General features: G+C 36.0%; 1 protein-coding gene across 2 annotated transcripts in view; it reads right to left on the bottom strand.

The window, feature by feature from the left end:
* The window catches only part of AK5 (adenylate kinase 5), a 292,878-nt gene that overhangs the window by 275,713 nt on the left and 2,576 nt on the right, over nucleotides 1-14,589 (bottom strand). The window contains exons 2-5 of one of the 2 annotated variants that reach the window (XM_050805099.1): nucleotides 12,281-12,467; nucleotides 5,607-5,774; nucleotides 1,784-1,953; nucleotides 1,560-1,673 (exon numbers count right to left, since the gene is read on the bottom strand). In XM_050805099.1, coding sequence (XP_050661056.1) covers nucleotides 1,560-1,673; nucleotides 1,784-1,953; nucleotides 5,607-5,774; nucleotides 12,281-12,467 — 639 coding nt within the window. The remainder of the gene's footprint in view (nucleotides 1-1,559; nucleotides 1,674-1,783; nucleotides 1,954-5,606; nucleotides 5,775-12,280; nucleotides 12,468-14,589) is intronic. The other variant, XM_050805103.1, reaches the window with a different exon arrangement.

Here is a 14,589-nt window from a genome sequence, read left to right as displayed (position 1 = left end):
AATAGGTGATCCAAAACAGTTAATGGGAACATTCAAAAAAATGTTTTGTAAAGCTACCCTGGCCGTGAACTGCCCAACTCCAGGCTTCTTTCATGTGATACACAAACTGACATCGTATTTTACCTAATACTGTATAATACGGTATCTGTAATATGTTAAACGCTCCTTGAAATAAATAAGAAAAATATTTAAAAGTCTGTAGAAAAATGGGCAAAGGAGAACAGGCAATTCACATAATTCTCAATACAAATGTCCAATGAGTGTATGAAAATATACTTAACCTTAATAGTAACCCAAGAAATGCAAGTTTAAAACACAAAATGCCATTTACTTATCAGGTTGGCAAAAATTTTACACATGAACCATATCTGGTTGGAAAGGGTCTCTAGAAAAAGATACTCTCATTCAACATTGATATAACTTGGAAAAGTCGTTATGAAAATTTAGAATGCATTTGAATATGAGCATGTGCATCCATACATGTATGTATGCATGTAAGTATAGAAAAAGGTCTGGAAGAATATATAAGAAACCTAACAGTACTCCTATTTCTCAGGAAAGGAGGAGCAGTGGGATGGGAGGGTGTTGTTCACGTTTTACAGATAGACTTAAAATTTGTATGAGCATATATTACTTCTGTAATTAAAAGACATTTTTTTTGAAGCAGGGTCTTGCTGTGTCACCCATGCTGGAGTGCAGTGGTAACATCTTGGCTCACTGTAGTCTTGATGTCCTGAGCTCAGGTGATTCTCGTGCCTCTCAGTCTCTCTTAGCCTCCTGAGTAGCTGGGGCTACAGTTGTGCGCCACTATACCTGGTTAATTTTCAGGTTTTTTTTTTTTTTTTTTTTTTTTTTTTTTTTTTTTTTTTGAGATGGGGTTTTGTCATATTGCCCAGGCTGGTCTGAAACTCCTGGGCTCAAGCCATCTACCCACCTCAGCCTTCCAAATTGTTGGGATTACAGGCATGAGCCACTGAGTCCAGCCTTAATTTTTTAAAATGAAAAACCAATTAACATGAGATTTTAAAGCTTAAATATATATATAAAATACTTTAATTGATTTATTTTCCTTTAAAACAGATGTGGTGGGGGTTGAGCAGGCATAGCCTACTCAAATTCTGGCAACCGAACCCTATCTTAATCTACGTAGGTGGTTCAGTATTTCACAACCCGAAGAAAGTTTCCTTAGTTGGCATGAATATAAGTACAGGGTAATGTTTTGCATCCCTGGACAGTACTGAATAAGGCTTATTCTTAGTAATTCAAGATAAAAAACAATTGTATGAAAAGTATTTTGAAATAAATTTTAGAGAGATTTGCATTTTTCAATAAAAAGAATTCTATTATTAGCTATCTTTCCTTTTGGCAGAGACTGTCTTCAATTTTTAAGTGTTTGCCAAAGAAATGACCTTCTGCCAACCCACACTGATATATTTGCCTGTTTTCAGACCAGAATTCATTCAAAAGCACCACAAGTCTTCCAAGAAGTCTTTTTGTTTTTATTCCCAAAATTTTAAGCAAAAAAATAGTCCATTTAAAATAGAAGGAGACATTCTTACTTGGTCCTCAAAAGATAGAGCCTGGGCAACATCTCTTGGAAATCCATCAATAACAATGCCCTCTTCATCAGGTATTTGCATCAATTTTTGTTTTATCTCTGTAATTGTTGTTTCCTTTTATAAACAGAAAGGATGGAAAAAAAAAAAAAAACCACAGTTAAACTTAGTATACTCAAGTGGTAGGAAAACATTTTGCAGAATAAAAGAAAATTATACAGCAGTACCTGCGGGGCCAGTTCTCCAGTTGTAATTATCTTGGCAATAAGACTCCATTTCCTATTGCTGCTGGTACTGTGGATCTTCTTTCTTAATAATTCTCCCACAGAAATGTATTGGAATCCATATCGTTCTGCAATTTTCAAACTCTGAGTACCCTTTCCACTTCCTGGACCACCTAGTATTTAAAACAGGCAAAACTGTGATCTTCTGATACAATAAGGACCTCCCTTTTATACAACTACTACTTCATCTGGGATGCAGATTCTGTGTCACCAAGGCAGGTGGTTAAATAGGAAAGCCATTTGCGGCTTTCTCAGTGCTGCCTTTGAATGTAAAGCAAGTAGAGACTTCATCAAGGAAAGAATTGTCTTGACCAACTGTATTAAATGAGAGATACAGGTTTTTCCTCTACCTATTTGAGCAAATAGCTAATTAAAAATTTTTTTGAACAATGTAGTTGAAAGAAATCTTGACATTTTTCTATGTAAAATCTAACATTTTTCCTCCTGTAATCAAAGAAAAATCTGTGGGATATAAAAAACAATGATCAAAATAACAATAATGGATTCCACGCCAACAGAGAGTTAATGTGTAATTCGGTGAAATGTAACCATTATTTTTAGACAAAGGCCCACCAGTATTTACACAGCTTATTTAAATCTTTTTTGAAATGTTTGCTCGTGCATGTCCTTGCCTTATATTGTTTGAATGCAAGAGTTTTATGCAATGTAAAAACAGACATATAGACCAATGGAACAGAATAGAGAACCCAGAAACAAATCCACACACCTACAGTGAACTCATTTTCCACAAAGATGCCAAGAACACACACCGTGTAAAAAGCAGTCTCTTCAATAAATGATGCTGGAAAAACTAGACATCCATATACAGAGGAAAGAAACCAGATCCCTATCTCTTGTCATATGCAAAATAAAATCAAAATGGATTAAAGACTTCTACTAGATTATTTTTCAAATCAAAAGTAAGTTTTGGTTTTAAATAGCTGCTTTTAACCTACTAATATATGGGCAAATCATGAATTGACTTGAAATAAAAAAATTATCTGACCAATTCCATTGACAAATTCAAACTGATTTATTCCTTGAAGAATCAGGTATCTTTCAGAAGCTATATTTCCACACTTAATCACAACCACCAAACTAAGAGATCATACACTCCATTAATTTTAAAAATTCAGACACACTGAGAATGTTATGGTACTTTCAAGAAAAAAAATTTTGTCAACTAATGGAGGCAACAGTAGACAACAAAAAATGCAGTTGGCACAATTGACAGAGATATTCTCTGTCATTAATTTGTTGGATGAGCTTAATTACTGAAAGTTTCTATCAAATTAATTTTACTTTGAAAACTGAAAGTTCCAATCAATTTAATTTTCTAGAGCCAGAATGGGCTTAATTTTGGTCTGTTCACATCTCTAATACTTATAAATATTAGGGTCCATCTCACTGATATTTTATGATTATGTTAACATAAGAGAGATTCGTATCTGTTCCAAGAGAGTCAGCCTAAAAAAAATTCTGCAGTGCTAGAAGAGAAACCATGTGGGCATCTATATCCCACTCTCACATTTTTAGGTTCGAACTAATACAAATTTGTAAGGTTCAGGTACAATTATTTTATAATTCCAAAAAAAGTCACAAAATTGCCCCAATTCTCTCAGACAACCTAAGATCCACCCTCTCCTTTCTTCCTTTGTTTCAATCCTCTTAAAATTATTTACACTTATTGGTTCATCATTCTTATAATATATAAAATGTTACAATACGGCATGTAAGCCTATAATGAGAATCACAACCTCGGAAAACAAGTTGATTTCACTGAATAGAAAGAAATGTGAAGTGGGAGAGATTTGAGCATTTACATATTCTCCAAAGATCTTAGTTTATTGAAATATTTTAATCATTTTCATATAAAATTCATAGGACACACAAAAAATATTTGTGCTCTTTTATACAAGATCAATTTGCTATCAAACCATTTTCATGAACAATCAAGCTTCCATTTGTTCATCCTGTTAATAATGACCAATACTTTATTACTAGCAGCAAGAATAGCAAAATAGAAAGAATGTGTTCTGTCCACATACAAATCATAAAATGATGACAAAATTCCCGATTATTTTTCACCTGTAGTTCTATCATTTATTAAAGTGTTTCCCTGTCTTCTAGGTAAGGACTTGAAAATTTTAAGCACAAAAAGAATGCATTCCACTTGCAAGAATAGAGATTTATGGCATAACAGTGGCTACCATAAAGCCATAAAAATATTTTAACTCTCCAAAAAAATATTTTAACTCTTCAAAAACTGACTTTAAACTCTCTTCCTGTAATTTTGTCTTTAACAATTCAGGGCTAGATATATTTGCAATTTCATTTTCATTTCACTTTAAAATATACAAATGTCATTCCTTCTAGTCTAGTGAGCTTAAATTCTTGTTATAGCTTGGTGTGTTTATTTGCATGCTTTTTTCCTAGTTGTCAACATTGCTATGTCCTCTGGAGCACTACTACTTCCTTGCATGGGGTCTCTATAAATCTGGCACTCTGTTAATGCAACCAGCTAGAACAGCTTTGAACATTTCATGCCAGAGTTTTGCTTTTGGTCATCTCTGTGAAAGGTGATTCTAACTGGAATATGAAACAATGACTACATGTTGCATGTTCACAGGTCTCTTCATGATTTTTATAGATTTTGAGAAAGAATTTGCAAAAATAGTCAAAATTTTTTTTCTTTTTTCGAGATGAGGTCTCTCTGTCACCCAGACTGGAGTGCAGTGGAGTTCACGGCAACCTCGAACTCCTGGGCTCAAGCTATCTTCCCACTTCAGCCTCCCAAATAGTTGGGACTACAGGTGTGTGCCACCACACCCAGCTAAGTTTTAAAATTTTTTGTAGAGACAGGGTCTTGCTATGTTGACCAGGCTGGTCTGAAACTCCTGGGCTCAAGTGATCCTCCCTCCTTGACCAAAAAGGAATTTTTCAAAAATATTTAAAACATTTTCATTTTCTATTCCTGTGAAATGTCATGGAGCTGATATTTCCATATTCAACATAAGATTCATAGTGGCAACTTTTAAAATGAACTATCATCATTGTTATTTTGGCTAATACTCAGATGTTATGTGCTATGTAAAACACTATTCTATTAGATTTGTTTGTCTTTTAACAATGAAACTTTGGATTTATTACAGGTGCCAATCTGCCATAAAGAAGATTCATTTATATGAACCTTTACCAATATATTATTATTTATTTTTCCCTCTAAAGTTAATAGTGAGTAAAAATTTAATTTGTTGGTTCAAAGGGGTAAAAATCACATCATGTTTAGAAGACTTTCTTTTTTTCTTCTAGAAACAGAGTCTCACTATGTTGCCCAGGCTGGACTCCTGGGCTGAAGGGATCTTCCTGGCTCAGCCTCCCTACTAGCTGGGACTACCACCATATCCAGCTCTTAGAAAACTTCAACTGGCTCAGTTATCTGTGATCAAGATTAAATACATAAAACCACAGGACAATAAATCTTGAAGGTATTACTTTCAATTCATTATAGAGATTTTCTATGACATTTTAATGGGAATCTATGAAAATGCAATAGGCATTAGATTATATAATTATAACAATTTTCATTTTATTGCAACTTATACTAAGAATATCTCCATTTATTGTCCCTTGAGCTTTTGTTTCTATTGATTGTCATTATCCAACTAAGTGTTTGCACATATAATACACAATTTACTTTTTTGAAATGTAAATATATAAACAAAGGTAGCAACAGTATGAGAATTTTTGCTTTCTGTCCTCATACCTATAACAAGAATGATTTTTGGTCGAGGTCTGGTAGGATCAAAAACCTCATACTCCTCAATCAACTCTGCAGTCTCAGAGAGATCCGTGTCACTTTCTATGGAGAATTGATGGATTGGAGGGAGCCGGTCATACCGCCGATATGGAAAGTTTGAATTTTCAGGCATTACTGCAAAAGAGTAAGATAACTTTGAAAAGGAAAAAACACCATAATAAAACACTCTTCACACTTAAACAATTAGTAAAAGCAATTTTAAAATGAAATGGGTTTGTTTTGTTCTCAACTGGAAGAAGTCTCCCTTAGGGGTCAGCAGGCTTTATCACAAAGGGGCAGATAGTTAATATTTTGGGCTTTGTGAGCCGTGCAGTTTCTGTTCAACTTAGCCATGGTAGTATGAAAGCAGTCATAAACAATATAATAAACAAATGAGTGTGCCAGTGTTCCAATAAAACTTCATTTGTAAAAACAGGCAGTGAGATGAACTTGGCTCATGAAACTTTACCACCCTCTGCCCTAAAAGGAACCTTCTCAGATACTACCTAGTTTTGTTTGGTAGGTTGCATACATCGTGGCCTCTGCAAATGGTGCTCTCTGGAGTTATGTAGTACATAACCTTCACAAGCATATGCAGCTGCCTGTCCATAAAGCTAATGCTTATATATTGTGTATTTCATTCATTCAACAAATATAGATAAGCTGCTTACTATGACCCAGAAATGCTATTGTGATCTAATGGAATAGCGTGGTGGCATAATGAATAAAAAATTAAGGTACTGTCACGGTCAGTAGGAGGGTGCAATAATTCCTACAACTGGAATATCTTATAACATCATCTAGTTTTACTTTATCAATTTACTTATTATTTTTAATCTACTTGAGTTAAAGATGTAAAAGTTTAAGTTTGTATCTATAATGGCAACAAATACTTGCTATTTATTGCTGTTTATAACACGCCAGATATGTTAGTGTGTTAAGAGTAATTTAGTATAAGAATAAGATGTAGTCCTGTCCCTTCAGTGCTTATAAACTAGAGCTTATATGTTTATATCTTATAGCTGTATGAACACCAGTCATGATAAGTGGTAAAATGAGTATCTCTCTGATAAACACCACAGTAATTTAATGAATTACATTTGGGCTGCAGTGGTAAGAAAGGACTTGCAAAGGAGGCAGGACCTGAACTTTGAAAGACAAGCACAGGTGATGAAATGCAGGAAATATAACCTAGTTGGTGGGAACAGTACGAAGACTCCGAGTCAGAAATTCAAATGACATACTCAAAAGGACCAGAGGACAGGGCTGGCAAGTCCAAACTAGGGAGATGGTCTCAACCAGTTGTTGATATACAGTTTATGGCTCCCTCTTCTTTACCTCAGGTGTCAGTATTCCAGGAGGCACAGAGAAGCACTAACTACCCAAAAGGCACTCGCACAAAGCAAACAGGAGGCCACCTGGCCTTCCATGAGGAATTCTGCTGACTACCGTATCTTAGCATGGCATAAGGCTCACATCTCCTCCCAGGGATGTTGATCTGTTAGAACTTTCCATTCTCTGTTGATACAATAAATAAGGCCATTGACCACGGACCCACTAGATTCATTTTAGCTTCATGAAAAGCACTGGGTAGTCTGCAGATGACAGTAGATCTCTTTTAGAAAGATCTGGGAAGGGCTACATCAGGAAAAGCACCAACAGTATCCTGCTCTGCCTTGAAATTTAATCAGTTCATCCAACATTAGACAAAATTCGAAACATTATCCTTGGTTACTTTCTTCCCTCTCTCTGCACATCTACTCCCAATACTTTATTTGCAAAACATATACCAAATGCATATGCTTCTCTCCATCTCTACTATCACAACTCTTCCAAAGCCATCATCATATTTTACCTGGAATATCATAATAGACTATTTACTGATCTACCTGCTTCCATGCTTGCCACCACAATCAACTGCCTGAAATGTTCTTCCCCTGTTTCTCCCATGGCTGACTGCTTCTTGTCATTGACACTTTACCTTAAAGGTCACCTCCTGCAAGAGGACTTTACTGACTTTCTAATCTAGTGCAGCCTCCTAGTGAGTCTCAGGGACATCACTCTAATGCTCTGCACAGCACCTACTTCACCATCTGAGAGTTTCTTCATTTATCCATTCATTCATTGTTTGTCTTCTCCAATTGGATTATAAGTTTCATGAGAGCAGGGGCCTTACCTATGGTCTGGAGCTCTGTATCCCTGGGATCTAGAACTGTGCTTGGCAGATGGTCAGTGTCCAATAAATATTTGTTGAATTAATAATAAAAAGAATATCTTACTGAAATAGTTTCCCATAGAGAAAACTCAGAAGATAAAATGGGTGGGCAGAGCGTGGTTCAATGTGGAGGTCCCTGAACCCTTTACCATGGTAAAGGGTTTAGCTTTAGTAGAAAGCCAGTGGAGGATTTGCAGGGGAGGGTTGGTAAGAGAAAGGAAACAATGAAATGAAATACATGTTTTAGGAAGGTTAATCTGCTAGTTAAAATGAATTGGAGCAGGGAAAGACTAAGAACAGAAACAGTAGCAGCTAGGTGGCTGTTAAAGTAATCAACAGATGAGAAATGAAGGCTTAGGCTAGAGTGGTAGCAGGGGAAACGGAAATGGATGGCCAGATCTGAAGGATGCGATTAGGGTTGGAATACGAGAAATGAAAGGCGGTGACAGTTCAAAAACAATTTCCAGGTTTCAAGTCTAAAAGGATAAGGACCATACTGCATTTCATATAGTATCTTTCTGCCCTCTCTTTTCTGCTCCAGCAATATTGGACTTCTCTCATTCCTAACCAAATTACAGCCTCTTTGTCTGCCTCAGGAACTTCTCTTCGCTGTTCCCTGGTACAATCTCTTTCATCCTTCTCTAGCTAACACACACTTAGCTTTCGGCTCCAAATATAAGCACATCACCTCTTCCAGGAAGCCGATCCTGAACCCCAGCTAGGTTAGATTCAGTCCTTTGTTAACATGGTTAATTCCTTAGCATATGATTTTCCTATAGTGCCATTGTGCTCCTGCTTATATTCCTGCTGCTTGACTTCACTGCTAGGCTGTAAGGTCCCCAAAGGAAGGTGCCATGTCTGTTCTTTCCTGGTGGTTGGATTTTCAGTCCTAAAAGAATGTCTGACACATAGTAGTACTCAATAAATGGTTAATTTATTGCCCAACTGACTTACCGGCTGACTTCATGGAAACAGGAAAAGAAGTGCTGGTTTTGAAATAAATATAGTGTGTTTGGTTTTGGACATGTTGAATATAAGATAATGAGATATTCTGGAAGACAGGCTCTATGAATGTTTGGGGTTATGGGATTAGAACTCTTATTTACAGATAATTATTCAATTGTATGCATGTGGCAGAAAGAAAGGGATGCTTACCTCATATTTAATGCTTTAAAGACAGTCAGCCAATAATTTAATCCTTGCTTTATCATATTTTAACTTAGGAAAGTAACTTGATTAGATGATGAAAATGTTTCATTTCACAGAATAATTTTTCATAGTAATAACACATTAACATAGCTAAGGCAATATTTTTACAAAAAATGCATGAATCACTCATTTCTAGAAATAATCACTATGCTTTAAGATACTGGGCAGTTAGGAATTTTGTTGAATGTAATAAACGATTCCACACATTACAACTAAAACCTTCAAAGCACAAATGAATAAAGTATTTCATAAAATAGAATACAGGACCAGTTTAGATATTATTTTCCGCTTTTTAGCATACTTTCAGATACAAGACCATGTGATGTCACATTCTTACCACCATAGGTATATGAAAATTTTGTATTTGATGATTAACTAAAAGATCCCCGTGTGGGAATTTTGGTAAAGTATCAGTGGGTATGGAGAACCTAAAATTAACATGCAATCTTATTTTAATGAAAATTAAGCCTACATTTTCCATTCTTGTTTTAGCTTATCCTGCTAGATTGGGAATTCCAAACTCACAATTTGTGTACCCAACATAGCCCCACAGATGTGTTTTGTTCATCTGGACATTTTTGCAAAATTAGTACTTAACTGTCTTTAAACAATGATTGTTCTCTCTAGCTCTGCTCTCTAGTTTGGCCACAGTCCTTACCATTCTCTATTGACACATGACCTGCCTAGCTTCTATGTACAATCAGGCCAAGTAACAATATAAAAAAGTATCAAATAGAAATATCAAGATTTCATTTTGTTGCAGTCACTTTTACACCCACTCAGAGCAGCGTCCGACTAAGTAGATGTCATAGCTTCTCAGATTTAATTTTTAAAATGTATACCTGAAGTTTATTAGTACTTTAAGGTTTAGAAAGCAGATTCCCATATTTACCTCGTTTGATCTAACAAGAGTACGGGGTATGTATTTAACAGGGAGCCAGACATTAAGTATGATGACACCCTGGGAAGTAAGCTTCCCGTATGTTGGGGATGTGTATGAACTGTTCAAGCCCACAAAAATATCATTTATTCACCAAAGTAGTAATGTACTAAGTGGTATGCTGCAGCAGCAACTGGCTAAAGATACAACCATGAGTACCTGCTGCCCACAGAGAGGGCATATCTAAGCTGTGTCTGCACAGTTTGGAGTTCTAAACTCCAATTCTGTTCATTTGCTACTCTGTGTATCAGGCTGTTCTCAGTGAACCAGAAATCCTGCTGATTTACAAAGAGTGAACTTTATACCTGGGACTCTGCTTGGTTATCAAACCAGAACGTGGGTCTATGAATAGACTGTATGGCAAGAGAAAAATCTCTTTGGTATTGTAAGGTCCTAAAGGTCAAATCAAAATATTTGGTGCAAATTTGATTTAGTAAGTATATAAAGACACAACCTTACCTTAGGACTTCCCATAGAATGTAACCACATGGCTTATTTTGTACTGAGTGTTATTTTACCTCCTGTCTATGTAAGACGGACAGCGGTGAGAGACCTTGCACGGTAATGAGATTAATTGCTAAGACTCAGAATGCTAATCTCATTACCTTATAGTCACACCAAAAATTTTCTAGCTATTTTTCTGTTTTTTGGTCCATTATAACATTTGAAAGTTTGTAAAATTAGTTTTAAATAGCAACTTCAGACATCTCATTACTTCTCAGCAGCACTGGGAAATTTGGTCAGGGTCATATCACTGACTTCTGCATGAATGGTGAAGGACTCTTTTCTTTAGAGATGTTTCTTAGGAAAATCTATTTCTGTTTGCCTTCTTTTGCTTGTGTTCCTTGAAAATTAGCACACTATGACTTTTTCCCACACTGCATTCAAATAAAATCTATGTGAGTCATGACTAATAAGGTTAAGCAAACTAAGATTTGCTTCCTGCCTATATTCATTGCAGATAGAATTGTCTCCATTTCAGATGCTGTCTGTATAGCACAAACCTTTTGTTGTATAATTTTTGAGAATGGTTTCAGTTTTGAAAATGTAATGATCTTGGCCACTAGAACAGAATTTAGTTTCCCCTGATTTGAGCTGATTCCAATTTGCACATACTATTATACGTCTCAACTTCATCTAGAAGTTGAAAGGCTGGTTGGCTCATGTTGAACCCCTAATTTTGATAAGCACATGTTTCAGAAAGAGATCAAAACACCATGAATCTTCTCTAATGAACTACAGTTTTTAGTTCTAAACAACTCCTAAAATTTAAACAAGTTTACTTTTCCAACTTCTTTTATAGCACCCAAATTCCTAGATTAATGTATTAATTAATACATTGCATTCAGTAGATGCTTAAAATTTTTTTTATTGAATTAACTAGTGTTAAAGTGAACTAAATGTGACCTGAGAAGGACTCCATACTTCTATATTTGAGTCCTTGGAGACAAACTGCAACCTAGCTTAATAGGCAGACAAGATTGAAAATCTAACTTAGGAGTATGCACCTGTAACAATAGCTGAGTCTTGGCCGATCCCAGCGGCTGTACTTCAACCATTTATACACGATTGAGCGTTCAAACTGTGTTCAATATGGCAAATGCTAAGTTGTAACCAATCCAGCCATTCTGTACCTCACTTCTTATTTCTGTATGTCATTTCCCTTTTTTGGTCTATAAATCTTCCACCACGTGGCTGCACTGGTTTCTCTGTGCATCTGCTGTGTTTCTGGGGGTTGCCCAGTTCATGAATTGTTTGTTGCTCAATTAAACTCCTTTAGATTTAATTTGGCTGAAGTTTTTCTTTTATCACTAGTATAAACTTCACATGCATTTATGCAGATGCATTATTATGAACTCTGAACTTGGAAACATTAGTAAGCCAAATCTCTTTCTAGTTAATAAAAAAATGCTGAACTGCTATGCAATAACTACCAATTATACCTCTATTCTATTCATTTATTGTGAGAAATCTTATCTGCAATTTTAAGAAAAATGTATGTATGGTTTGCTAATGTAATTTATTTTGCAAAATAATGAAGTCAGTAATATAAAATTTCATTAAGCCTCTAGTGAATTGTTGGACAACGGTGTGTAATTTTGTTTGTCTTTTTATGGAAGTGATTAGAATTAGTAGCAGAGAGAAATTAATCATGATCCAAGGACTTCAGGCATTTATGAACTCAAAAAATGAAATCACTGTGTATAGTCTATATGGCATGTTTTAAAGAGAATTGCTATAACTATAAAACTGTCTATTATTCTCCATATACATTACCATTTCTTAGAAAGGATCTCCGTGACTGTCCTCCATTTAGCGGAGGTAAGGTCTTCTTTTCCTGGCTTACAAATGTATCCCATTTCACCTTGTCACAGCCACCCAGTTCCTTGACTTTCTGTAAACAACTTTCCAAGTATTCTACTGGGTCTTCAGGCTTAGAACACATCAGTCCATTCAAAAGGCTCTGAAATATAACAAAATATGTACAAATACTTTTCAACCCACCTTTGTTTTTTTAAAAATTTAATTTAATTTATTTTTCTGAGATAGAGTCTCACTCTGCTGCCCAGGCTGCAGTACAGTGGCACAATCTTGGCTCACTGCAACCTCCACTTCCTTGGTTCAAGTGATTCTCCTGCCTCAGCCTTCCGAGTAGCTGGGATTACAGGTGCACACCATTATGCCCAGCTACTTTTTGTATTTTTAGTAGAGACAGGGTTTCACCATATTGGCCAGGTTGGTTTCGAACTTCTGACCTCAAGCGATCCACTCACCTCGGCCTCCACCCACCTTGGCCTCCCAAAGTGTTGGGACTACAGGCATGAGCCACCGCACGTGGCCCCACCCACCTTTGTTAAAATAGTGTTATGGCTCATCTTTGGATTCTGGTTGTTTTCATTCTTTGCATTTGTCTTTTAATAAACAGTTAGAGTTGAAATTACAATCTGATGGAGTCATTAAGATAATCCCTTAAATTCTTGCCTAATTAGTTTTCAGTTCAGCATTCTCTGCCTCTTAAGCAATTCAGGCAACTAGATAGTTTAAAATGGAAGAGCCGTTCACTTTATCACAGTGAGATAAAATGCAGCATGTGAAAATGCCCCAGTCATTATTTGTCTCACTCCTACCCACCCTTTATGTCTCTAAACCTCAGTTTCTTCTTTTATAAAATGGGGGTAATAATAAATACCTCATAGAGTTTTTAAAGAATTAAATAATTTCATATTTGTACAGTGCACATTAAGTGCGTGGCACATAGTAAGTGCCAAACAAACTTTGTTGGTGGTTTTAGTTATTATTACTATCAGGAAGTCTTCTCTGAATCCCTAGGTTGGTCTGTGAACCCCTTCTTCCGTGTTCTCAGGTATCCAGCATAAAACATCATACTTGTTTGTCATTTATACTGAAACCATTGGGTTATGCATTGGTCTCTCTTCTAAATTATAAGCTCTTCGACAACACAGAGTGAGTCTCATTCATTTTTCAATCCCCAGATACTGATGCTTTCCCTGACATTTGGTAGGTGCATATTTAACTGTTTTCCAATTGGAAAAAAAATCCCTCAAAGCTCAAATCTAAGTGAGACTAAAAAAAAAAATTACTGTTTGACATAGAGTAGGTCACTACAATATCCACTAAGATTCCAGATGGGGAAGGAAAAAAGGCATGATCCTGCTATTGCTTTCATGGTTCATGGTGTCTGATGTGTCACTGGTACTAGTTTCTAAAAACGCCACCAGTTTGGAAATGCTGATTCCTGGAAGCTGGACTGATGTACAAAATATTTTCCTTTGGAGTATTTCATGGAAAAAGCATAAAGGATTATTCTTACCAATATACATTGTTAGCATACAAAACACCCTTTGAAGGGCTGACATCTGTTTAAATACAGTATTTTATTTTCAATTATTTCCTGTGTAATTTGCTCAGAATGGTAGGCAATTCTCACCAGGTACGTTTGTTTTCTGAAATCCTAAATAGAGTAAGCTAGAGTGTGCACCTCTATCAGCCAAGTTCAATTGCAGAGGGAGCAGAAAAAACTACCAGGGCATCCAATCCAGTTTGTTTGTCAAAATCTGTCCTACATACACACACATTGCAGTTGAGCTTCTCACATTTCTCCCATATGCCAAGCCAGTATTAATCTTATTAATAAATAAAAGCCTCTATGTCATATATTTATTTGCATACCCAGTGCATTCTCAGCCCTGTGTGACTTTATTACCCCCATTTTATAGATTAGGAAATCACAACTCAGAGATGTTAGTGACTACTCCAGTTTACTCAACTAGAAACACCTAGGCCCAGGATTTCAATTCAATGTTTCTGATTCCAAAACCCATATGTTCTTCTCTGTACCTGTTGCAGAAATGTGGTGTAAGATAAAAGAAAACATGAGATTCTCTGTGCCATCTGCAAAATGCCCTCTTTTAATCCCTACTATTGCCTGAAATGGGTGAACACACTCAATGACTCTTTTCTGAAAATACACATTTCCAGCGTCCTTAAACAAAACTGGTTCTCCAAAGGGCATTGATTTTAAAATAAGGCAATGAGTTCCATTCCTTCATGGATAATTCAGATCG

This window comes from Macaca thibetana, chromosome 1 (assembly GCF_024542745.1).
Source record: "Macaca thibetana thibetana isolate TM-01 chromosome 1, ASM2454274v1, whole genome shotgun sequence".
Classification (NCBI taxonomy): domain Eukaryota; kingdom Metazoa; phylum Chordata; class Mammalia; order Primates; family Cercopithecidae; genus Macaca; species Macaca thibetana.
Note: the sequence above shows the minus strand (reverse complement) of the source record. Positions and strands in the feature narration are given on the sequence as shown.